Here is a 27,140-nt window from a genome sequence, read left to right as displayed (position 1 = left end):
AGCACTGTTCTTGATGAAAACCTGATTTACGGGAAAGCTGGACTGGAAAGTTTCACTTTCGTTTCGTTTTCATAGGTATTTATTCCAAGAACCCAAAATCCGCTAACTTCCAGAACTGAAGCTCCGCGCGGCAGGGAAAAGCCCTGTTCACCTAGTGGAATTGCCCTGGGCGGGGCTTTGGAGCAGAGGCGGGCGGGGACGCTGCAGCGGGCGAGGTCTTTAGAGTGCACATGCTGCATCCCCTGTGGCCTGATCTTGGGCACAGGCTCCGGACTCCGTGCCGCCAGCGGAGAGTCTCCCAGCCAGCAGGTAGGGAGCGTCCTTCTCCCGCCCCGCACCCACTCCCAGGAGTCTCCGGTGGTATGTGGGGCACTTTAAAGAGAGGTTCTCTAGACGCTTTCTCTGGGACGGAGAGAGGAGGAGGGAAATGGGAAGTGCGATAGTTTGTGGGGCATCAGAAACGATTGTACGGTAGCGTTAAAACCTAAGAACAGGCAGTATATCTGACCTTTTGACAGTTGCGATTGTTTTGCTCTAATGTCAGTCTTTTATGTGAGTGCATGTGCATGGATATGGTCCTGAGAGAGAGCTGAGCTGGGTCTAGAGAGAAATTCCTAGATTGAAAGCCAGGACACCCGGGTGCTAGTCCAGCCTTAAGTGACCACTAGTAATGTGACTCAGGATAAGTCATCCCACTTGCGGCATCTCCTAAGGCCGCTTCCTGTCTTAAGATCCAGGACGCCAAAGCCTGTTTCTTGCTGTATCTGCTTGAAAGACCTAAGGGAATCCTGAAGGAAGCGTGGAAGAGCCTAAGAATAAAAATGTTAAGACATTTCTTAGACGCATTGACTTTGGCCTATGTCTAAGTTCAGCTTGGAATTGCCTTAAAACACAAGGAGTAAAAGTACAATTGTTCTAGCTAGTTGTTGTTACTGTAGATTTAACTGTGAATGCTTTTCTATGAATTAAGTAGCCTTCTAAAGTTTTTTTAATTGTTGCACTTCATGGTGCTGAATAACCAATATTATGAGATTAATCTCCCATTGCTGAACTTAATGATTATTTATATGGGCCATTATTCACCCTGGCCATTCACCAAACAATTGCGTGTAAATCTCTAGGAAATTGCCAGTTTTGCCTTCAGATAAACTGTTAGAAGTGTAACTAGTCAGTGTCTTGAATATTTGAAAACCCTTTTCATGAAAATTGAAAATTGCCTTCCAGAAAGGATGTACCAGTTGACAATGGCAGTGGCCAACAGTATATAAGGAGAACTATGATACTCTTAAAAAAAAAAAAAGACTTTTTCATTGGAAGATGGTAGGCAGAAGCTACAGGACAATAGTGGTCTTCCAGAAGGCCTGAGAAGTAGTCTGGGGGTTTGAAGCCACATGTGGAAAGTGTATTAGTATTTCTGTATTTCTTATAAGAGTGATTCATTGTGACAGGGGTGGGGGTGGGAGGATGACATTTAATACAGTTTAATAAAGCTTGAAAATTTAGTAAAGATTTAATAGATCAACTCTCTTAGTCCTTGCTCCTACTGTTGAGAAAGAAAACTTGCATGGTTGCATCTTCCTCCTAGCCATCCTACCCTGGGAAGATAGAGACATGGTTATCACTTCCTTGGTGTTATACTAGACTTCTCCCAGGGGCAAACCTACTTCCCCATCTTGAATGAGCCCTTGTTTCTTCCCCAGGTCACATTTCATTGCTCTGTGAAAGTCTCAGAATTGTCTGGGAATTCACTCTTGTCTGGGAATTCACACAAGGTCAGTTTCTTACGTGAAGATGTCAGTGTTCTCTTGGACCAACTAATCTCAAGTGGGTTTTAAAGATCAAAGACCATGTTTATTTACATGGTCTCTTTCCTCCCCCCTTTCTTCTCCCACTAATAATAGTTGTACCCCAAGGGAACAAGTCTTAGAGGAGAAGGGATGATGAAGAATTAGGTAGCTATCAAAGTAATCCAGACAGACACACACACACGTGCACACACACACACTTTTTGTTTAACAAAAGTGGATTTCTGCTTCATATACTGTTCTGAAGTTTACTTTCTATGCTCCCTTTTATAAAATCAATACTTATACATGTACTGAATTCTATCCCTAATGGTATTACATCAACAGAATAAAATTCATTTAATCATTCAGACCATCTAGGATATTTCTGATTTGGAGCTATTATTAACAATGCCATGTCTTTACATATATTATTGTATGTATGTGTTTGTGGGTTTGTATGATAGGTTTCTAGGAGAGGGAGTGAAAGGTGCTAGGGTATGTACATTTAAAAATTTTTAAAAGATTACCAAACTGGCTTCCAAAAAAAAGTTTCTTATCCCACCATTGATGGGCAAGAAAACCTATTTGTATATATCCTCATAAACACCAAACATTAGTAATCTTTGAATTTTGGTCAAGATAATAAGTGAAAATTATATCTTACATCCTAAATATACTTTTTATTAGTGCCAACCTTTCATTTGTTTACTGGTTATTAGTATTTCTTAGTCTCTGAGCTGTATGTTAGAAATCATTACTTATTTTCCTCTTGGGTTAGTGTGGTTTTCACATTGATATTTAGGAGCTATTTATATATTAGGAACATTAATCTTCTGCTTTATATATATATATATATATATATATAAAGTATTGATTAATTGTATATGTATTTAGAGGTTGGAGAGATACTGACTTTTTTCTTATCAAATTGTGTAAGTATAACACAAAAGACAAAAATGCTAATAAATAAACAGCATGACTGAAATACTACAAATTTCTTTTCCTCCCTTACTTGAATACAAACTCCAAGAGAAGAACGACTTTTCTTTCCTGCTCACAGCCATATCTCCAGTTTCTAAAATACTGTCAATCATAGAAGAAGTGCTTGATCAATGTTTGCTGAATTAAAAAATCAGTAAAAATTTAAGCAAGATGACAAAATGAAAAAAAGAATGAAGATAGATAACTCTGAGAGAGTGATCATGAGGAATTCATATCAACACAAATTGGTCAAATCTCTCTCTTCTTCCCAAGACTCAGTTTATTGAGAGAATATGATTTGTCGTTTGGAATAAGTGAGACGCATAAAAGAATTTGAGGGATGAGTCCAGCCTACTTGGTATAGAGAAGTGGAAGTCTTGAATAGTCAAAGGTTAAAATGAAAATATTTAGTTGTAAAAGGAAAAAAATGTTGAGAAGTAGAAGTCAGATTTTCCTTACTTTGAAATTTTTGCATAGGGCACATTTGGGTTTCTACACTGTAACATATGAAATAGCTGAGAGAATTTGGATAAAATATTTTCTTCTTGGCTTTTTTTTTTTTTTGAGTGTACATTCCAATTTACAATTTTTTTCAGGCCTGTAACCAAATTTAAAAATTCTCATCATAGTAACTCTATTCACTTGACTCTATGTGATTCTGTGTTATTAAATAAAGGTATTTAACTTCCAAATTCCCCTGTTATATTTCCACACTTAGAGATCAGTCATCACCTGTTATCAGAACTGTTTCACTTAGAACTACCAAGTGCTATACCATTGTGCTATGTGTTGAACTGTTGAATAAAGCAGTCTTTTTTGTGTGTTTTCCATAACTAGGTCATTCCAAAAAGATGAGGATATTTAATGTCTGTATATTCATATCCTTCTGTCATTTGCTGAACGGTAAGACCCCAAATCCTTTCATTAGGTTTTGTATTTTAACTATTTTAACCATGAGTTAAAAACTTCAATAATGATTTTAAATGGATATAATTTGTATAGTGAGAACTGTCTATTCATTTCATTAAAAAGTCACCTGTGTCACTGTATAAAGACAGAGAATGTAGACAAACTGAAAAGAATAAAATTCACCCTTTTTCCAGAGATAACCTACTGAAATTTTCTAGAGAAACGGCCTATAGGTACATTATTTGCTCGTATTAAACAAAACCAGTATCATTGTTGATATTGCTTGTGACCTGCTTTTCCTGATGAAAATATTCTAAGGAAGAATTTTAGTGTGCATGGAAATTTCCAGGGTAACCCTGAACTGGTAACATACTGAGGCCCTATCTATATGTCCATACCCACATACCTCTGACCAGAGAATGGATCAAAAATGCAGGGTAGTAAGAAGAGAAGGCTGTTGGAATCTACCATTCAGACTGTGTTGAAAGCAAGCATGTATCCAGTCAAAGGACATTCTGGGGATGTCCATGTGAAAACAAGTCTCTGGTTATAAGTATTCCAATCACCATATACTATTTTTATAGTAATGTATGTTTACAAATTATGGGGCAACTTCGTTTAGCTAATTTTATAATTCTAATGCAGGGATCAGAAATAGCGTCCCAAAATATGTTTCAAGTCCACTGGCTAAAACATGTATTTTAAGGACTTAAGTCATTAAGTATAATTATCACATAACTCACCAGATAAAGTGAGTATAAGCCCTCCACCCATTTTGTAAATGTTTTAAGGAATTTTCCATGTTCTGAAGATTTGTCATCTTTCTTTTCAGCCTTTAGTATCACAGTTCCCAAGGACCTGTATGTAGTTGAGTATGGCAGCAATGTGACAATTGAATGCAGATTCCCAGTAGAAAACCAGTTAGACCTGAGTTCATTAGTTGTCTACTGGGGAAAGGAGAACGAGCAAATTATTCAATTTGTGGAAGGGAAGGAAGACCCGAAGGTTCAGCACAGTAGCTACAGGCAGAGGGCCTGGCTGTTGAAAGACCAACTCTACCAGGGAAACGCTGCCCTTCAGATCACAAATGTGAAATTGCAGGATGCTGGGGTATACTGCTGCATGATCAGCTATGGTGGTGCAGACTACAAGCGGATTACCTTGAAAGTCAATGGTAAGAATTATTGTAGATAAAGAAGGCTTGACTTAATTAAAAAAAAAAAACACATCCAAAGTGTTAAGAGCTTATCATGCTTGGAAGTCTAGACTTAATTAAGTCTAGACTTAATTTCCAACAGAATAGCAGGAGCCTGTTCACTCATTCATTCATTCATTCATTCATACACTCATCTAGTGAGTACTTTATTGAGCACCTTTTATTTGGCAGTCACTGGTGATCCAGAGTCAAATAACACAGAGCCATGTTCTGTAGTATGTTCAGTTTTCCACATAACAATTCCAGTTTTTACTTGTTTTTATTATAAAAGCAATACATGTACCTGCAAATAATTTGGGTGCTATGGAAAGGACTAAAATGAATTGCAAAACTTCCGTTCTCCATTCACCAGTATTTTCTATGACATGCAAATATAGTTAACACTATTTGTATATCCCTTAGGAAGTATTTTTTTATTCAGTTGCTATTTTTTTATTCCATAGGTCTACTGCATTTTTCTTCCTTTGAATCTCTGTATGTCTCAAACTTCAATAAATATATTCAAAACAAATGCCATCGTTAGGTTTACATTCAATAACACTTGAAGTCAATCTATGAAAGCAAAAAATAGCCACATAAGTAGAAAGCCATTTGTCCTCAGAGATGCCAACAAACTCTGCTTACCAGGCATGCATTCATCTTGAGAGAAGTGTTGAAGAGGAACTGCAAGTGTTAATTCCTGAGTACTGACCCACAAATATGTCATCAGGTTCAAAGTATTGGGTTGGTACTAAGGGAAGGAAAATACCTTAGCTGACCACCTCTGCTTTCACTGTTGAGGTTTATAGAATTGAGAGCTGAAAGGATCCCAGGCATAAGCAGGTAATCCAAACTCCCACAAAGAACAAAAAATCCCCAAAGGCTCTTCTGGGTTTTTTGTTTTTTTGGTTTTGTTTTGGTTTTGGTACCAGGGATTGAATACAGGGGTGCTTAACCTCTGAGCCTCATCCCCAGCCCTTTATTCTTTTTGTTAAACCAGGATCTTTCTAAGTTGCTTAGGGAATTGCTAAGTTGCCAAGGCTGGACTTGGAACTCGTGATCCTCCTGCCTTGGCCTCCCCTGTTGCTGGGATTATAAGCATGCACAACCATACTTGATAAATCTTCTATTCTTATGTTCCCATAATGACACTATTGTCATTTGGAAATGCCTTCCCTAACCTGTTGAAATTTCTGCCTGATATTGAGCTGAAATCTATCCTCTCTAGTCATAACTGTGAGATTATCTGCCTACTCCTTTTGTTCGTCATGACAACCATTTAATATTTGACCAGAATTAAATCATCTCCACTTGGTCTTTCCATTCCTAAGATAACTATCATCAATCTGAAGGTTCATAATATAAACAGGAAAATTTATATTTATTATAAAAGCTCACTGATAATTATAAACTCAAAAATAAAATTATACAGGGATTAGGAGAAATGTATCTGTTTTATGGCACATTACTGGGTATCTGATGCTGGCTTAATTAATGCTAGTGTTGTTAAGAAAATGTCACTTGCTTCATGAAGTATATTTAATTTTCATTGTTTTACCATTTGCTTCTTCCTCATGACAGTCATGAAAAAACTTGGGATGTGGTTGTTTAAATCGTCAGCTTTTCTTTGGTTCATTGGCAATATTAGGTATCTATTTTGTTCAAAGGCAGTTAAAGATATTAGCAAGCCTTAAACTTTAAGCTTGCTAGATCTAGGATGGAGTGAAAGAACATAATCCTGGCAGTCAGAAGGAAGAAAGCATAGAGCTTAAGTTTGTTTCCAGAAGTCTTTCATCAGCCTGTCAGTAATATGCAGGCAAATGGCTGATTTTGTAAGTAAGAGAGTTTATTCCAGGTTACCTGGGGCTTCATAATATCTCTTCCACACTATAAAAGATCTTCTAGCACTAAAGGTTTTTCCTAGGAGAGGTCCTTGAGGGAACAAAGCAAATGACCAACCAGATTTGACATCTGGTTTGTTTGGCCATTCCATTTTGTTTTATAAATTACTAAATTGGCATCTAGTCCCAAACCATCTTGTTTTTTGCATACAGTGGTTTACAGATGAATTGAGCTAAAGCAAGTCTGCACCTTCTGTGTTGAGAACAAACCAGTCACCAAGCTTCATTTGTACTCAGGCACTGCCATCTGTGAACTTTCTGGTGGCTAACATGCACAATTTTACAATGCAAAGAAATAGAACTCCTGAGTCACCTCCTTATGCAAATGATTTCACAGTAATGCTATTGGGCTTCTCTTCCCATCATTTCTAATGTGTGGTAACACAGCTTCCCCATAGGGAGTTTACTCACCATGGGGTTTTATAAGTGAAGCATTTCAAAAGTGAAATTTGAAGAGGTTTGGTTTTGGGTTAACTCAATTCTTATCACTTTGGGTGTTATTGCACCTTTCGTGAATAGGTTATAACATGGGAAAATTGATTTCCAAGGGTGTTCATCAGGAACTGCCATAAGAATACACTTCAGTATTAAAAGAGGAAGAGAAGCAGCTAACACTTGGGTAGCACTTACTATCACGTAAGCGCTGTGCTAAATTTTTTTGCCTAAATCATTTCATTTAATCTTCAACATGACTCTAAGATGGACATTTTTCACATTTTTACTATCTCTGAAATTTGAATGTGTCTTTTGATAAATGGCATCTTAGATTCAATATGTGGCATTATTGTTCCCATTTTAAGGATGGGAAAACTGAGGTCTGGGAAATCAAGCAGTTTATCCAAGGCCATCCAGCTAGTAAGTGGTAAAGCAGCGTTCTAAACCTAAGCAGGCTGGCTCTGAAGTCTGTGTCCTTAATAATCATATTTTTCTGATTATCTTTGTACCTCTGACATGTGTATCAAGTTGTATGACTTCAAAAATACCTTGAGCTTCTCTTGATCTTGATCAACCAACATTAGTGTAGTGCTCTAGATCTAGTAGACCAAGGGTCAGCAAAAATTTTGTATTATCTACCCCATCTATAAAGCATTTTAAACTAGTATATATGTAATTATAAAGAATATACTTTGTACTAATATATAGGTTATATTATAAGAAATTGACATTTTAAAGGGCAAAAGAGGATGACTTTTACCAATTTCATATGGTACATGATATGTTCTAGGAATGTACAAAAATAGACATTTTGAAAGGTGAATTAAAATTTAACAAGCAATGCTTTTAATGTCTTGCTAATTGAGATGCTTCACTCTCATTAGTTAATATGTCAAGGCATAATGCACCTTAGGGTAAATTTCATCATTAGCAAAGATAGACGGTCTTGATAATCTTGTGGGTTTTAGTCAACATTTGTCAAGTCCAATTAGATACTTATTGTTTTTAACCTCACAAAGTAGCTGATAAAAAAAAAATCCCTTCTGACATTTCCTTTTGGTTTGTATTTAAATTACTAGTATTATCTTCAATTCTTAGTTTCTTTGTGGGAAAGTTTTTAATTAGTTGTTCATTTTATGAGATGATTAGTTTAGTTAAAAGTAGATATTAGAATTTAAAAATCCATAGTAAGTTCAAAGTGGGTCACCATTCTCCCTTTTGTGTTGTGAAAGTCCTCTTCCTATAAGACCCCTGTGTGGCTGACAAAATGAGACCCAGTGTCAAACAGCAAAACTTACAAGCTTAAATTATTTTTTCCTAAAGTATTCATTTATTGAACTTTAAAAATTTGTGAACGTGAATCATAATTTCTCAGTTTATAAGAGTCACAGGTAATAGAAATTGCAAATAAAAGTATCTATTGCAAATAAGAAAATCTAAGTCGAAATGTTATGGGTGAATAATGTATTAGAACTCTAGCTAGATTCCAGCATATTAACTTGAAAAATGAAATTTGGCAACCAGGATCCTGAAGTTCACTGTTGATTTCTCTACATCATATACAGTCACTGCAAACATAAGTTGAGTTAGGGAGCTTAGTGCCTTGAGGGTGATTTTTTTTAAATTTTTTATTTGTTTTAATTAGTTATACATGACAGAATGTTGATACATCATATATAGTGGAATATAACTTCTCATTCTTCTGATCTATACATGAAGTAGAATACCACTGGTCGTATAGTTATATATGTTACATGAGGTAATAATGTCTGATTCATTCTACTGTCCTTCCTACCCCCATACCCGCTCCCCTTCCTTCACTCCCTTCTATCTAATCTAAAGTAACTCTATTCTTCCCTAGGTTCCCCCGCCCATTGTGAATTAGCATCCACATATCAGAGAAAACATTCAGCATTTGGTTTCTTAAATTATTTTTAATCGATGTGACAGAAATGCATATAAGTGAAAGTTCTAGCATTTTCTTCCCATGCCTTCGTACTTGTGCCCAACTTTAGAGACTGATGCATGGTTATGTAATCAGTTCCTGTGGCGTGAAGTCACTCATTCATTAGCCCTTCGGTGTATAGCATACGTGTACTTGCTCCTCTGTGTGAAACAGCATCCTCCTTTACCCTTCTTCCATTAAACTGATAATAGAAGGGTTAAAAAAAAAAAGTTTTACCCCCAGTATTTACAACTAACAGTGAGTTTAGGCTTGAAATTTTAATTGCCCATAAATCAGGCTCTATGCTTTGTGAACCTCTATGCTTTGTAAACTGGATCCTATTATGGTAATAGCAGTTTGTGAAGTATAATTAGTGGATTCATTTTTAAGTGGTTCTTAAAATATGACAGATAAAAGATGGATGACCCAATAATTTTTGTGTTTCAAAATCAGAATTATATTGATTTCGTTGGTTGTAATTTCCTTGATTTAAAAGCACCGAAACAGCACATCATTATTTATTTTGTTTTATGCTAGTTGCTTTGCTAAATCTCTATGAAAATATTATATCACAAAGCTTTTGTTATGTCTTTGGTAAAGAAATGAAGAGTTCTAGATGATTAGTTGTTCATTAAAGTATTAGGAATAAAGCAATGGTTATGTCAACAGAATTAAAAATATGTTGATGTACTTGTAGGGAGAAAACATGAATATAGATCCTATGCTATACATAAGCATTAAACAATCTATTAGAATAGTCAGCAGACAGAGCACCTTAATCCTAAAATACTCCCAAACCAATTGCCTAAAAACTAATCAGGCTTTCTTCCATGAGTATAATAATTAAATGTTGTGCTAAAATAGCCAACATAAAAAAGCAAAACTTTTTAAAAAATCATATTATGGCATCCCAGACGGGATCCTAGAGCAGAAAAAACACATTAGGGAAAAGTTGGTGGAATGGAATAAATGATGGAGTGTGGTTAATAGTGATGTACTAATGTTGGTACTTCAATCATCGTGGCTATTCCATGGTGATATAAGATGTGAATAATGGGGGAATCTGGATAAGGAGTATATAGTAACTATTATTTCCCCAACTTTTTTGTAAATCTTAAACCATCTTCAAATTTAAAAACATATTTAAACTTTAAAACCTATTACTAGGAACAAGTATCAATTTTTACAAGTGACATAGTATGTCCTTTTATATCTAACTTCTGATCATTGACTCAAAGTTGAACAAGTAAATGACTATCAAAATCAGCTTTTTCAATAAAGCCTAAAGATATAGTGCTTGCTAGCTAGAAAGGTTCATGCTTATGAAGATAGCTTTACAATAAAGAAAGGAAATATCTAGAATTAAATGTAAGAAGAAATGGAGCCCTTTATAAAAGCTATAGCATTTTTCTGGGAAAAACCCCAAAACTTGAATAAATAGATATTTTTTATATTTGGATAGAAAGACTATTGGTTTAAAGATGACTAAAGTTTACTTTAGTCTATATTTTAGTTTGAGCCCAATACATATACCAACATGATTTATAAAATTTTTTTATTTGTTCTTTTTATTTATACATGACCGTAGAATGTATTTTGATATATTATACCGACATGGGGTATAACTTCCCATTCTTGTGGTTGTACATGACATAGAATTATACTTTTCATGTATTCATATACCAATATGATTTTTATAGCAAGACAGTTGTTTCTTAAAACCCATACTTGGCCTGTGCTTGAACAGAAGAGTTGAGGCCAACAGGCAGGGATTTCCCCACTGACCATTAAGCTTATTTCTCTGAGAACCAGCCTGCATTGATGATTTCTAATGTAGACAACACCAAGACACATGTCTAGAGAAAGCCTTGACTTCTTTTTTCTCATCATGCACGCAGCCCCATACCGCAAGATCAGTCAAAGAATTTCTATGGATGCGGTCACCTCTGAATATGAACTAACGTGTCAGGCTGAGGGATACCCTGAGGCTGAAGTCATCTGGACAAGCAGTGACCACCAAGTCCTGAGTGGCAAAACCACCACCACCAAATCCCAGAGGGAAGAGAAGTTTTTCAATGTGACCAGCACACTGAGAATCAACACAACAGCGAATGAGATTTTCTACTGTACTTTTTGGAGATTAAGTTTTGGAGAGAACAATACAGCAGAGTTGGTCATCCCAGGTAATATTCTGAATGTGTTTACTAAAACATGTCTAACACTGTCCCTTAACAGCTACTGTGATGCCTGCTCATCATAGTCATTCACCAATGGTTGAATAAATAAATGAATGAATGAAAAGCATGGTATTTACAAAATGCATGTTATTCCCTCACCTCCATGCATTCAAGTCATATTGCTACTTAATACAAATTCAGCAAATATTTATGGAATAGTCCCTACTTGCCAAGTAGTATATTTAGGATCGGGTATTTATAGAAGAATGGGACACAGTTCATACTATCCAGGAAACAGGTAAGAAGTGCATGTTGCATGCATTCCATTTGCATGTTGGAAATGTTCTTGTAGTCGGGACATCTGTAGAACCTGAGAACAATACTCAACTCAAGACATGTTTCAGGAATCCAAAGTCTAGCACATCAAGCTGCTCCCTTTTCTCCACAGTTTCTGTAACAGGAAGCAAATGGAATGTACTGTTCTATCTTATTCCAAATTAGGGAGATCCTTTCTCCCCATGTGCCTCTCTCAAGCTATTCTATGGTTTTTCCACTCAAGACATCCTGCTTAGCACATAGAATGAAAGGCTGCATGTCCCTGGGCAAATTACTAGACTTCTGTAGGTTCCACTTTCCCTGTAGGGGTATATTTATCAGGCAAGGTTATTGTAGGGGGGGAAATGAGCTATAAGTATATGCAAATGATTTGAGACCCTTGTGAGCACAAATTCAACTCCTTTTAGTCTCACTATTCAGCAGAAGTAGGTGGAATAGCAGACAGAGTCTGATGAGAGTCTTGGACCATTTGAATAAGTGAGGAAGATGAGTATGATGATTGGTATAAATCCAAAGGTGTTCTAATGAGAAGCACTTTCTACCGCCTCTTCCACCTGTAGATGTTGACAGAAAAACTCCATGTACTTCAGAAAAAACAACTGGAAAGCTGGTAGAAAAGCCAACCCATATGAAAAGACAATCCAGGGTGGTCTTTTGAGCGAAAAGAGAAAAAAAGCTTTAGAAAATAGAGATGCTCTTACTGGAATTGGCCTTCAATTAAAAGCTGTATTAATGGGTGCCTGCCATTTAAAAATTGTTTTATGACAACTTATTTGTGGGGCAACCTGGACTAAGTCACTTAACTGCTCTGAGTCTGTTTTCACATCTGAAACTTGGGAATTTTTTCTTAATACCTGGTATGCCTAACTTGTAACGCTGTTTTGGGACTCAAAATATGTGGGAACAGATTTTATAAACTGTCAACTACTAGACAAGGTCCAGCTGCCATTGTGACTTTAAAACTCGAACTAGTTAGTTAGGGATCATGGGTCTCAGTTGACAGTGAAGCCAAGCAAGAACTGACTTATGGTGAAAGATAGAGGAGTTAGCATTCTCCAAGCATCTGTGTTCTGTGGGACCCCTTAGCTCCTGCATGGGACTGCAGAAAAACTGGTGAGAGAAACCAATGATGTCCCAAGATGTTCAAACTTGAGAGAAAGATAACAAGTGTTGGTCCTTGATCATAACCACAAATATGGGGAGGCAGAAACTCCTTGAACAGTGCCGGGTGGCCTTCCATGTTCCACAGTGGGCCATCCTTGCCATGTACAGTAGACTGCTAACTTCTGTATTAAAGAAAGCAAGACAAAGTGACATAATGCATTCTGCCATTTAATATTGAGCAGGCATTCCCTCTGGTACTATGTGAGCACTTTACAAATGTTAACCTCACAAGAAATTTCTTAGCATTTCCATTTTGTAGGCTGGTCAAAAGACTTGCTGGCGATCTCAAAACTGGTCGGTGGTGGCAGAATTCAGTCCAAGTCCATCTGTTCAAAGCCAGGGCTTCTTCCACTTCTCCATGCTGCTTCCATTTTCTTATCAGAGATATCTCCTCACTCCAGCCACTCACTGACCAGGAGCTTCACTCTTTAAGAAAATTAACCTGAAACTAAACTAAATTAAACTTCAAGGATCATTATTTTCCTGACTATATTCTCTCTATATTTCTGACTAAATTTTCTCTTTGGTCTTTTTTTCTTTTTCAGAACCAGCTACAGTATTTCCCCAAAATCAAAGGACTCACTTTGTGATGCTGGGAGCTGTCCTGTTGTTCCTTGGTGTGGTGCCAACAATCCTGTTCTGCTTAAGAAAAGATGGTATTTCTTTTATTACAATGATCTCCCCTGGGGATGTGGAGAAGTATGTGAAGGTTTTATTGTTGGCATAGTGGCACTTAGTAGGCAGAACCAGAGATGCTGAATGTCCTGCATGTGCAGGACAGTCCCCTTCGGGGGGAATCTATCCCACTCAGAATGCTAGTGCACTGCCTTATGCTGCCTTCCTGTTTAGCTTCCCTCTCAGGGCCCACTTTCAGCTATGCAAATGGATTTCAGTTTTGCCACTGGGTGAACCTATGTGCCACCTCTTCCTTCAATCCTGCTCATTTTACTGTTCTGCACCATCACCTATATCGGAGGGTGGCATTGAACCCTGAAGTAGCATTTTTCAAAGGGTGAGAGGTGGATAATGTCTACAGGGAAATTGACTTAGTTTTGCAAGGTGGCACAAAGATCCACTGTTAATAGCAATCATGGTGAAGCTAAGTGGAATTGCCAGAAGATGGCGTGTACACTGGTAAGAGGTAGAAGAATGGGCATGTGTGGATAGAGGTTGAAGAAGACTCAGTGTCATACAGCTTCTTCCCACCATGCAAATAACCACAGAATTATAGGAGAGGATGCACACAAATTCATGTTGGTTTCAGTTGGATTTTGAGTCTTATATTAGTTACAACATTGCATTAAACTGGTTTCTGAGTGCCCTAAGTAATAAAAAAATAGTTCCTTCTATAGAACTGTGGTATTTTTATCATGGAATATTTTGCAATACTTCTGGAGAAGGGTATTACATAGTTTTAGAAATAAGTTGCATGCGTTTATTTATTTACGTACCCATGGGAATGATTAAAATTCAGGAAAATTAGTAGATTCAAATGATTTCCTCCCAAGATGATTCAGAGCAAACATTTCCCCCCAATACTTTGAGATTATGTATCAAGAGATCCAATGATGTCATTCACATAGAGTTATCTGATGTCACATAAGGAAGTAGAATATGGAGGGAATTCCAATAGTCATTTAGAAATTCCCTACAACCCCTTAGAAGGGTGGGTGGATCTGGGAAAGTATGTAACTGAAGGGGTAGAGATCAGTTGTTTCCAAAGAGTAGGCCCTTAACAGAACTGAGACAGTCAGGCAGGATATACGGGTCAAGTTTCAATAACAGTGAGGTACCGAGATGCAGTCGATTTGCACAAGGAAATGATTGTTACCAACTTGCATTTTGAATATTTCCCTGAAGAAAAGATCAGTTGGCATTAGGAATGGCTAGAAAACCAATAAATAATAAAGTACTTCAGAATATGGTCCATCTCTTTTAAAAAGGATAGAAAATGAAAGTATATACTCCTAAAGAAAATCTAAGAGCAAAAGTATATGTTCTAAACTGTTGAGTTAATTAACCTGGTAGGTTAGGACCTGGGAATAAGGAAATTCACCTGATTTTCCAGGTAATTAAAAATGTTTTATAGGAAAATGGAGTATAAACTTGAGTCACTGTGTAGGGCATGGTGTTGTGCTACATGAAAATGAAAATTACTTCTCTTTCTTTAGTGAGAATACCAGATGTGGAAAAATGTGGCATCCAAGATATAAACTCAAGGAAGCAAAATGGTAAGAATATCAGAAGATATTGGGAAGTTGAAGGAAAAAAATAAAAAAAAATTAAAGTAATAACAAGGAGAATTCTCTCCCTTCCTTTTGGAAAAGGCTGTTGTTGGAACTGCTGGTTCCTCTTTGTGTCACAACTCTAAGAAATCCTTCCAGTCTGAGGAGGTTTAGGGCTGACCCTCCAGAGGAAAGAGTGGAGAGCAGCTTTGTGGAGAGAGGAGACGAGAGGGAAAAGGAGAAGAGGCAGCTTCTCTTCATGAACTTTCCATTGCTCTGCATCCCAACATCTCCTGCCACAGGGGACCATGTTGACTTAAGTGGATGGATAATTAATTCTACAGTGTTGCATAGCAGGTGCTGATTCATGTGTAGTATGTAGTATCTAATTTAATCCCCTCCTCCCACCAAAAGAATGAGAGATAAATGCTAAAATTATCTCCATTTTAGAGCAGAGAACAGAGGGTCAAGAAGATAATGAAAAGTACCCCAAAACACACAGCTTATGACAAAAACCAAATATGTGGGCCCCCACTCGCCTGACCATAGACCCTTACTCTTTACCTATTTGCTTCGATTCATTTTGCTACAAATGTCTACATTTATAAAAGGGCAGAGAAACCTCACCCAGCTGATTGAACCTAAAGCAATTATATTAAATCTTCTGATTCATTTAAATATAGTTAGAAACAAAATTTAACAATGAGCCCACTTTTAAATACTCTTAAGTTGGACAAGCCCAGGCAGGTTTCATCATGTGGTTCATTTGCATTGTAAAGCTAATTAGTAAACGTATGGGTCATCCTAGGGAACTAACCCTCCCAGTTTGCTCAAGACTTAGGGGTTTCTTGGGACATCAGACTTTCAGTTTTAAAACTTGGACAGTCCCGGGCAAACCAGAAGTTAGTCATCTTTTATCAGGCAAGAGTAATTGGGCATAAATATAATCTGCCTCTTTCTCTTATTGAAAACTATTGGATGGTCTAGAAAATATGAGTTTTGTTTCTTGTCAATTTCTTGTTTTTCCAGAACCCCCTCCCCATGCAACTAATATACTGTTATCGCTCTTCAGATACACAGTTTGAGGAAACATAACCAGCATTGAAATGTATGCTCTTCAAGCAGGGATTCTCGACCTGTTTTCTGGGAGTTCACCAATAAAGGGGCCCATGAGATGCTGATGATGTTGGACTTTAAAGGCCCAAGCACTGAAAATGGGACTTGGGGAAAGAAGAGAAGAACAAAAAAAGACAGAGTAGAAAGGAGAGCTGGGAAGGAAACCTGGGTCCTTCAACATAGCCAAGAGATTGGTTGGTGCATGTAAAAGAGACAGCACTTCTGAATGGGGCATCTCCAAGCAAACCATCCATCACTCACGCTAGGAGAGTGGGTTGAGCATCCCTGATTCGGTGGTTGTTCTTGCAGAAGTGTCCCTTGCCTTCACTTGCCTTCGGCACCTCTTAGTGTTGCAACAGTGTTTAAGTATGAGTTGTTTCTATTTATTTTGAGTCTGTGGGGTTGTCTTGTGAGTGTGGTTATGAATGATTTCTTTTGAAGACATACAGTAGTAGGTGTTGAAATTTTGTCACCAATCTCAACTTACTACTTAACTGTGTTCAGTAAAACATCTAGTGTTTGTGAGATACTTGGTATTTTCTGTAACTGGTGTTGACAAATAGGAAGCGTAGAAAATAAACCATTGATTTGTATAGGATTGTACCTTATTTAACCCACTGATATTTTGTTCGACTTGAATAATCTTATTCTCAGACCTCAGAGGTCTGTTGCAATATCTGTTCCATTTAAATATCAACTTTGCAACTGTGTAGTACTGTACTAACATGATCTCATTCATCCCTGTTAACATCCCTGTCATTGTAACCATTGTCATACCGGTTTAATAGCTGAGGAAGCAGAGAGATTAAGTAACTTGTCCACAGCAGTAAATAGCAACCTTCAGATTTCCTCAATTTACCTGCTGCCATTTTAGAATACAATTTACAGCTCTATTTTAAGAATTTTGATTATTTAAAAAAAGTTTAAGTACCTTTGTGTGTTACATGTGCTTTGCATTGGGCCAGGCTCATATCTACAGATATGAGCAAGACAAAATATCAGTTGGATATACTTAAAAATGATAATAATCAAGGCAATTTTAGTTTATAGAAAGTCAGTATTTTAAAGAACTGTGGAAAATAACTCTGTAATTCCTTTTCTAGCATTATATTTACCCCTGCTATGTCTTTGCCATATAATCTGATATTTCTCTATATAGTGTCTGGTATAGTTTAGCCCGTCCTTTTTTTTTTTTTTTTCATTTATGCTTATTTTGTGTTTGCACAAAGTGATGCCCATGGGTTCCCAGATTAGTGAGTCAATCCAGAATTGAAAGGCAGCCTTTTTTTCCTCTATTGAACCCAGGACATTGCATGTGCTAGGCAAGCTCTCTACCTCTGAGCTGCACCCTCAGCCCGTTTTATTTTGAGATAGGGTCTTGCTAAGTTGCAGAGAATGGCCTCCATTTTTTGATCCTCCTGCCTGTGCTACCTAAGTGGTTGGAATTACAGGCATGTGCCACTGCACCTAGCAACAGCTTTATTATTAACTCTGTATGATAGAGGCATGTCAAAAACTTTTAAAATATGTTTTTAAAAATACGTTTTCTTTCTTTTTTTTTTGGTACCACTGAGCCACATCACCAGTCCTTTTTGTATTTTATTTTGAGACAGGGTCTGCTAAGTTACTCAGGGCCTCACTAAATTGCTGAGGCTAACTTTGAACTTGCAATCCTCCTGCCTCAGCCTCCCCAGCCACTGGGGTTACAGCATGCACTATCACACCCTTGAGTATAAACTTCACCTTGATGATGCACTTGCATAATTACATGTTATTTCTGGAAATTCCAGCAGTGTACCTTGACTGCTGGCTGCTCTGCACCCTCATCTGCACTAAAAAGGGCCCATTTCTCCACTTAAACCATTGAATGCCACCAGCTCTCATCCCTACATGGGCCTCATAAGATATTGTTTTCCAGAGGAGCTGAGATTCAGGTGACCTTTCAAAACTTTTCTTTCCCTCTTGACAATTTATTAGCATCTTCTTTTTTTTGCCACATGTCAATACTGAAGAAACAGAATCTCCTCAGAACCCCCTTTATTATCTGTTTGTACATATTTATTTATACAATAATTTGTGTGACAATGTTCTTTGTTTGATACAAGTAAAGACTGTGGCTGAGTAAGACATTCATTCATTCCAAACATTCACTCCATTCCTAAGTCTCAACACCTCTTAGTGTTGGATTTGTAAGCACTTTAACTATTGTTTTGTGTTTCATTGTAAAGTACATAGGCAGAGATGCTGTCTGATTCTATGTTTGATTGTCACTGTTTATACCTGCATTAATTTAATAAAATATTCTTATTTATTTTGTTTCTCAGTATGCCAGTATGTCTATTTTCTTATTTTCTGTGTGTTTTATAAAGCCACTCCCAGTTTTACCTACCAATAGAAAAAGTAATTTGGAATATCTGCAGCCCTCTTCATAGATTCGTGAATGGATGGATGGACAGATAGATGATTGATAGATAGATGGATAGATAGATAGATGATAGATAGATTCCATGTTTACACAGCATGTTCTTGAATCCTACATAATGAAAGAAATCAAAAAAATTTATTTTAAAATATAATTCATTGAATATTTTAATTTTCTTTCACTTTCTAGCTTCTTTTACAACAATACAAAGACAAAACATAATTCTGTCACCCAGCCAGGTGCAGTAGTGCACACCTATAATTCCAGGATACTGAGGCAGGAGGATCACAAATTCAAGCCAGCCTCAGCAACTTAGCCAGGTCCTAAGCAACTTAACCTGCCTCAAAATTTAAATAAATAAATAGGGCTGGGGATGTGGTACAGTGGTCAAGAGTCCCTGGCTTCACTTCCCAATACAAAAAAAAAAAAAATTTTTGTCATCCAAATTGAAGATCTGAGGGAGAGAAGGTAGGAGAGAAGGAGGAGGACTCAAGAGGCATAGGGAAATGAAGGGGCTTTCCTCCCAGAGTATACCCTTCTCAGTCTATAAACATGATGTACAAGTCAAAGCAAATAAAGCTAGATATATTTCAATCTCCAGATTCTGAAAAGGAAGTGAGAAACCTAGAACGAAGCCAAATTGAGGATGAAAGTCTAAGAACTAGGTGGGACTATTAAAAACATCTATGATTTTAAAACAAACATAATAAGATATCATTCAAGGAAGAATGAATCTTTTTCTGTCATCTAGTTTGATTTCTTAGTCATCAATTCAGTTTAAAGAGGCGTTGTATCATTTCTCTGAATCAGATGTTTTTAAAGGATGATGTTGGCTATATCTTAATACATAACAGATTCTTCATGGTATTTTTCCAGTGGGGTCACTACCACTGAGTTATATTCCCAGTCCTTTTTATTTTATTTTGAGACAGGCTCTCACTAAATTGCTCAGGCTGGCCTCAGACTTGCAATTCTCCTGCCTTAGCCTCCCAAATAACTGATATTACATGCACATTCCCTAGTGTGCCCAGCAATATCTCACCTTTTTGATCTGGGAAGAACATAGAGAAGCAGTCTTCCTGGCTGGCTTTGGTGATCACAGTTACAGCTGGAATTTTGTGACATTGGGAGGGTTTGTATATAGAAAAGATAACCTGAGGACTGAGGATGTAGCTCAGTAGTAGAGTGCTTGCCTGGGTTCAATTTCTAGTTAAGAAAAAAAAAAAAAAACACGAAAATAAGTTATAACTTGCATTAAACTTTTCTCCAGCCCCTTTTCAAGCTGTGTCTGTCTGCTATAAGCAGGCACATATATTTTTATCTAAATTATTTTTAATCTAAATATTTTAGAAAACTTGGAGATTATTACTATTTGTATTTTTTATTGGTAAGGAGGTTACTAGGGAGTGAACCCAGGGGCACTTAACCACTGAGTCACATCCCCAGTCCTTTTTTATCTTTTACTTTGAGACAGGCTCCTACTAAATTGCTTAGGGCCTCACTAAATTGCTGAGGCTGTCTTTGAATTCACAATCCTCCTGCCTTAGCCTCCAGAACCTTTGGGATTACAGGCATGCACCACCATGCCCAGAAAGATCATTACTATTTTAAAGCTGAGAATTCAGAATTAACTTATGCACTATTGATATCTCTGATCAAATCTGTGAAGACAGATATATCCTGTTTTTAGAACTATTTCCTACCCTAGGCTCCTAAAGTTTCAAGGAAATTGATATAAGAAACCAACTTACCCCTATTGTAATTTAAACATACCCAGAATTATTTACATTTTGAAGGAAGTAAGTAATTATGACCAGATGAAGTAAGTGTAAGTGGCAGGGTCTTATCATTTATTAATCATGATGATTACTACCATTTGGTGAGTGTATACTGTATGCCAGGCACTGGGGTTGCATACATTATCTAATTTAATGCCATGTACTGACAATTAGTTGTACTAAATAAAGGCACTGTGTTTGGAGAACCAAATCAGGAAAGTTAAATAAACTGGAATATTTAAAAAACAAAAAATGTACAGTGATAATACTTGGAAGTTTTAAAAATGAAAGTTCTTTTTTTTTTCTTTTAAAAAAAAAGAAAAAGAAGTTTCATTGCTTTGCTCACAAAGGAGAAACACAGGGGACTCCTGTCCCAGAGGTTGTGATTCTACCTATCAGCAGGAACAGAGGGAAAACAAAATTTCTTATTATAATTCTTGCTGATAATTTACTTATATCTTTTCTCCTCAACACAAGAACAAAAAATGGCCTTTACAAGTAATGCATATAAAAATAAGACATTAATTTTGAATGGAGAATAAGCGGCCAAACAACGGCTAAAATCCATGGTTCTGAGATTCATAGTTGTGAAGCTATCATGTGTAATATCCAGTTGTCACCAATTTCAGATCTAATTGTGAATTCTAAAGTAGAAAATTGCAATTGGATGTACAGGAAATTCATAATATCCATTTCCATCCAGGGAAGCACTATTACTAAACACAGATTTCCAACTTCCTTCTTCCAGTCAGTGTGACCTTTCTAGGAGATCTCTTGCACAGAATGAGAACTGCTGGGTGTGGTAACACACACCTCCTGCTCATGCAGGAGAATGCCAAATTCAAGACCAGCCTCAGCAACTTAGCAAGACCCCGTCTCAAAAAATTAAATAAATAAAAAGGGCTGAAGATGTAGTTCAGTGGTAAAATGTCCTGGGGTTCAATCTCCAGTTTGAGGAAAAAAGAAAAAAGAAAAAAGAAAGCAAGATGAGAACTGCTAGCCCTATCTTGCCAGGGAAAGAGTCCGCTCGGGGACTTGGTTAGCATTCAATGGTTCAAAGTGAAATCTCACTCACGACTTAATCCCACATCAGTGTTCCAGGCTGGGATGACTTGGGTGGGGTGGAAGGTCAAGAATGTTAAGCTCCTGGCCACTGCTGAAGGGACACCTACTTCAAAGATAAGTTTGAGAAAGCGAATAGCAACATTTCCCTTTGATGAAAGGGAAGCTAAGATCTACTCGGTCTTTAAATTCACATGGCCTCCAGGTTGGTTGACTATAACTCTGGTGAAACTAAGTGAGGACAGTATTCCAGTGCCAACATTTGGGGGAAGGAAATTTCGAGACAAGAAATAAATGGGTTTATCAGCAGGTTTTGTGGCAGAATTACAGCATATCTCAACAGTAGGTATTTCGTTTCCTTCTACCTCCGTTCTCCTTCTTTCTAACTGAGGATAAACTAAACATTTCCCTCCCCTACCCCATGCCCAAACTGAGACATACACAGTACCATTTAATACCTGAATTTCCACTTACCTTTTCCACAATTCCACTGCAAACATCTCAATGAGTTACAGCTACTTACCTGTATCTTCCACAGGCTGAGGACTTACTGGGCATTGTGAGGGATCCCAAGAAACATTCAATGTCCTCGTGGAGTCTACAGTCTAACTGAGGAGATGATACACGAATTCACAAATAATTAAGTAACAGTTCAAATATTGGAGAATATGAGACTTTAAGAAAATGTCTCAAGACAGTGAGAAGAGAGGACAGCAAATGCCAAAGTAAAGGAGAGAGGATGCTATAGTTTGGGTGTGGTCTGTACCATAAAGATTCATGTGCTGGAAATTTGCTCCCTGTCCAACATTTGTGAGGTGATGGGACCTTTAAGAGACAGTGATGGGCTGGGGAGATAGCTCAGTCGGTAGAGTGCTTGCCTTGCATGCACAAGGCCCTGGGTTCGATCCCCAGCACTGCAAACAAAGAAAAAAAAAAAAAAGAGAGAGAGACAGTGATTAGGTCCTTAAGAGAGATTGATGATTTTCTCAGAAAGTGAGTTAGGTCTCAGCAGAGTGCAGGAGTGCTATTCTCAGTTCTTGTTCTTACAGGACTGAATAAATTACCGATTGTTATCAAGTGAGCTCAGTTTCCTTTATTTGCCCTCTTGCTTCCTCTCTTGCTGTGTCAGTGCTGCATGCACTGCTGGCTTGTATCAGGCAGGCTCCCAAATTGTGATGCCATCCTCTGTACTGTGACACCACATGAGGCCTTTGTGCCAATTGTAGCCACCCCAGTTTGGACTTTTCAGCCTCCAAAACCATAAGCCAAATAAAACTCTTGTCCTTATACAGCAACACAAACTAAAGCAGAAAGACTCCTAGGGCCTAGGAAACCTTCACAAAGGAGGCTGCTTCACATTTCATTAAAGATAAATTTAACAAAGAAATCAGTGCTCCTTACACTGTTAGTCATAATGTAAATTGGTACCACATCTAGAAAGTATATTTTGGAACTATCAAAAAAATAAATGAGTGAGATGGAATCTCAATGTAGTTTTAATTTGCATTTCTCTAATTGCTAGAGATGTTGAACATTTTTTCATATATTTTTTGACCATCTGTATTTCTTCTTCTGTGAATTACTTGTTCAGTTCCTTTGCCCATTTATTGATTGGGTTATTTATTTTTCTGGTGCTACATCTTTTGAGTTCTTTGTATATCCTGAAAAGTAATGCCTTATCTGAGGTACTGGTGGAGAAGATTTTCTCCCAATCTGTGGGATCTCTGTACACATTCTTGATTGCTTCCTTTGCTGTGAAGAAGCTATTCAGATTGATACTATCCCATTTATTGATTCTTGATTTTACTTCTTACTCTTTAGGAGTCTTGTTGAGGAATTTGGTTCCCAAGCTGACACGTTGGAGAGTTGGACTTACTTTTTCTTCTAGTAAGTGCAGGGTCTCTGGTCTAATGCCTAGGTCTTTGATTCACTTAGAGTTGAGTTTTGTGCAGGGTGAGATATAGGGGTTCAATTTTATTCTTTTATATATGGATTTCCAGTTTTCCAAGCACCATTTGTTGAAGAGGCTGTCTTCTCCTCAATGTATATTTATGGTGCCTTTGTCTTGGATGAGATAACAATATTTATGTGGATGCGTCCCTGTGTCCTCTATTCTGTTCCATTGGTCTTCATATCTGTTTTGGTGCCAATACCATGCTGTTTTTGTTACTATAGCTCTGTAGTACAATTTAAGGTCTGGTATTGTGATGGCTCCTGCATCACTTTTTGTGCTAAGGATTGCTTTAGCTATTCTGGTCTCATTTTTCCAAATGAATTTCATGACTGCTTTTCCTATTTCTGTGAAGAATGTCATTGGAATCTTTATAGGAATTACATTAAATCTGTATGGCACTTTTGATAGTATGATCATTTTGATAATATGGATTCTGCCTATCCAGAAACATGGGAAATCTTTCCATTTTCTGAGGTCTTCTGAAGTTTTCATTATCGAGGTCTTTCACCTCTTTTGTTAGGTTGATTCCCAAATATTTTTGATTCTATTGTAAAGGGGATGATTTTCCTGATTTCTCTTTGAGCTGATATATCATTGGCATATAGAAACAGCAGTTACAAAGAATACAAGTAACAATAAATGTTGGCAAGGATGTAGAGAGAAAAGTACATTCATACATTGCTGGTGGGACTGCAAATTGGTGCAACCACTCTGGAAAACAGTATGGAGATTCCTTAGAAAACTTGGAATAGAACCACTATATGACCCACTCCTCCGTCTATATACTCAAAGGACTTAAGAAGAGCATACTACAGTGAAACAGCCACAATAAGCTGAATGTTTATAAGCTGAATGTTTATAGCTTAGCTATAAACTAAGCTAAGCTATGGAAACAACTCAGGTGTCTTTCATTGGATGAATGGATAAAGAAAATGTGGTATATATACACAATGGAATATTACTCAGTCATAAAGAAGAATGAAATTATGGCATTTGTAGTAAGTGGATGGAACTGGAAAATATTATGCTAAGTGAAATAAACCAAGCCCCAAAACCAAAGGCCAAATATTCTCTCCAATTTGTGTATGCTAATTCAAAACAAGGGAGGGGAATAATAGAAATAGATTGGACTAGACAAAGGATAATAAAGGGAAGGAAGGGGGAGGGGAATAGGAAAGACAATAGAATTAATTGATCATAACTTTCCTAGTTTTGTATTTGTATACACAACCAGGGTAACTTCACATCATGTACAACCACAACAATGGGAATCTGATAGAATAAGTTATACTTTATGTATGTATATTATGCCAAAATACATTCTACTGTCATGTATGTATATCTAAAAAAAATGTTTTTAAAGTATAAATGAGGGCTGGGATGTGGCTCAGTGGTAGAGTGTTCACCTTGCATGTATGAGGCCCTGGGTTCAAACCCCAGCACTGAAAAACAAAAAGAAAGTGTAAATGACCCAGCAATTCCACTTCTAAAATTTATCCTACAGTAATATTTTCATGTTCACAAAATGACACACATATAAGAAAATCCATTGCATCTTTGTTCATAATAACAGAACACTGGAAACAACCCAAATGTCCATTTATAGGGAACTGGTTAAATAAATGTGGTAGAACATCCAAACATTAGAATAACTTACACAGCCACAAAAACAAATAAGAAATCCTTTCTGTACCAATATGAAGAAGATCTCCAACACACATTTGTTACTGATTTAAAAAGGAAGATCTAGAACAAAGAGTACAGTGCATTATATTAATTATACATAGAATAAGCATGCCATGATAATTAGTTTGCACACTAGGTCCTTAGGATGAATACTTGTACGCTGAGATTGTATATTAGGCACGTTATGTGTCTTTCCAGATACAAACTTTGCACTTTTGGAAAGGAAAATGTCATTTGGGGTTTTGCTTGCATATGCAAAAACCACATGCAAATAAAACTGCTTGCGTCTAGGGTGGCAAATTGGGTTCCTAGTGGGAGAATTTTACTATACCACCTTTCATACCTTTTGATTTTTGAAACTAGTAAACATATTACCTATTCCAAATAAATAAATTATAATTTTAAAAGTCTAAGCTCAATTATTTGCAGTCCAGGGACTTTCATGAACTTTTAAGGAAATTATAACTTATTGATGTATAAGGCCAAATACAAACTTTAAAGATGAGGGAGTCTCAAAAGCTCAATTCAGTCACCCTTGGATTTCAGTCTGGACTTAACTGAATCCAATAATTTTCTTTCATTTTTTCCTATGCTGAACTCATGCCCAGCATAGACTTTAATTTGTGAACTCATGATCAATTTATTTATGGTCTCTAATTAAACAGTTGTATGTTTGGGTCTGCATTGCTGATAAATTATATTATCCCATTATGAAAGAACAAATGAACCAAATCAATCCAAGGTTTATGCTTCTACAGACAGGAAAAAATTAAGATGTTTGGACCTTGGGAAATCTTGCAGGAATGATCTCAATTTATATTTATGCATTCTGAGAATTAAGTTTAATTCGCCCTTGCCAGAGAAGTTTCAGCATGACAGAGATGAGGCTTTTGGTCAGCATTTTGGGGCTATTGAGAGCTATCAAAATCCTCCAAACCTAGGCTTCCCCTCTCAGCATCTTGGCTTCTTCTTGGGAAATTTTGGCTGCCTGACTTAAGATCAAGTATCCTGCCTTCCAAAAACACACAAAGCCGCTTTCACCTCAGTGCTCTGCAGTGGAGAAAAATGAAGAGAAAGATCAAGAGAAGTTACTCAATAGACAACAAAATTCACATAAACAAAACTGATTAAGAGAACATTCATTGTTATTGTAAAAACTGGGAAAATACCATGTCAGGCCTAAATAATGGGGAAAAACTACATCAGTAATGGCACATGACCAAGAGTAGGCTTCCTCTAACAATCATCTCTTCTTTCTGGACATAGATGACTTAGAAAGCTTGGGGTAAGTTCTGAACGCTAAAGTGTATGAAATCAAATAATATGCTCTCTTTCTAGGACACTGAAGGTGTTTGCAGACTTCAAGACTTGATTAATATTATTCAGGTATCTAGTAAAAACTGCAAACAAACAAACCCCACAAACAAAATAAAACAACAACAACAACAAAAATACCTATTCGTACATACCAGGAAAGTCAGTGATCTAAGAATTCTTTTATTCCAGGTGACAATGACAAAAAAGAAAATCCAGCTGTATTAATGAATGTATTTATATTTGGGAATAGGAGAATGCTTTGAAGACCTGAAATCAGTCAGACCCAAACTCCAGTGTTCTTACCTGTATGACTTCAGGTATGTTATTTAACTTCACTGAGCCTATCTTCTGGATAAAAAGGAATAAGGACTAAATAAGGCAGCATATCTAAAAACAATGCCCAGTACTTAGGGAGCCTGAAATTCTTTTATATAATGATGTTATTGATACCAAGAAATGGTTTGTTAAATTATTTTAAGGTCCAAGAATGATAAATCCAACCAGATTGTTACTGTTATGGGTAACTTAAAAACTGATTTTAATTAATATTTTTATTTATTAAAATTTTTAAGTGTTTTGAAAATGAAAGGATTTAAACTTTGTATCTATCATTAAAGTTAAGATAACTGCATTAAAATATACCAGGTGGATAGGCTTGGGTTGTGGCTCAGTGGTAGAGTGCTTGCCTGGCATGTGTGAGCCCTGGGTTCAATCCTCAGCACCACATATAAATAAATAAAATAAAGGTCC

At 36.9% G+C, this 27,140-nt stretch overlaps 1 protein-coding gene across 3 annotated transcripts; it reads left to right on the top strand.

Moving 5' to 3' along the window:
* Window positions 1-139: 139 nt before the first annotated feature.
* Window positions 140-18,489, top strand: Cd274 (CD274 molecule). 3 transcript variants are annotated; one of them, XM_047523656.1, is made up of 8 exons: window positions 140-309; window positions 1,701-1,772; window positions 3,606-3,671; window positions 4,510-4,851; window positions 11,052-11,336; window positions 13,376-13,486; window positions 15,002-15,061; window positions 16,128-18,489. In XM_047523656.1, exons 1-8 carry the CDS (start codon window positions 231-233, stop codon window positions 16,148-16,150), a joined length of 1,038 nt encoding a protein of 345 aa, XP_047379612.1. In that variant the 5' UTR covers window positions 140-230; the 3' UTR covers window positions 16,151-18,489. The 3 variants fall into 3 exon arrangements, with proteins under 3 accessions (XP_047379612.1, XP_047379614.1, XP_047379613.1); XM_047523658.1 differs by lacking the exon at window positions 1,701-1,772; XM_047523657.1 differs by lacking the exon at window positions 1,701-1,772 and having other exon boundaries at window positions 140-360.
* Window positions 18,490-27,140: the final 8,651 nt, after the last annotated feature.

This window comes from Sciurus carolinensis, chromosome 14, assembly GCF_902686445.1.
Source record: "Sciurus carolinensis chromosome 14, mSciCar1.2, whole genome shotgun sequence".
Classification (NCBI taxonomy): domain Eukaryota; kingdom Metazoa; phylum Chordata; class Mammalia; order Rodentia; family Sciuridae; genus Sciurus; species Sciurus carolinensis.
Note: the sequence above shows the minus strand (reverse complement) of the source record. Positions and strands in the feature narration are given on the sequence as shown.

Bases quoted from the DNA above. Each gene is read 5' to 3' on its own strand.
- Cd274 (XM_047523656.1), top strand. From the start codon at position 231: ATGCTGCATCCCCTGTGGCCTGATCTTGGGCACAGGCTCCGGACTCCG. The intron at 310-1,700 runs GTAGGGAGCGTC...TTTCTTCCCCAG, and splicing joins GAGAGTCTCCCAGCCAGCAG to GTCACATTTCATTGCTCTGT. The intron at 4,852-11,051 runs GTAAGAATTATT...TCATGCACGCAG, and splicing joins GATTACCTTGAAAGTCAATG to CCCCATACCGCAAGATCAGT.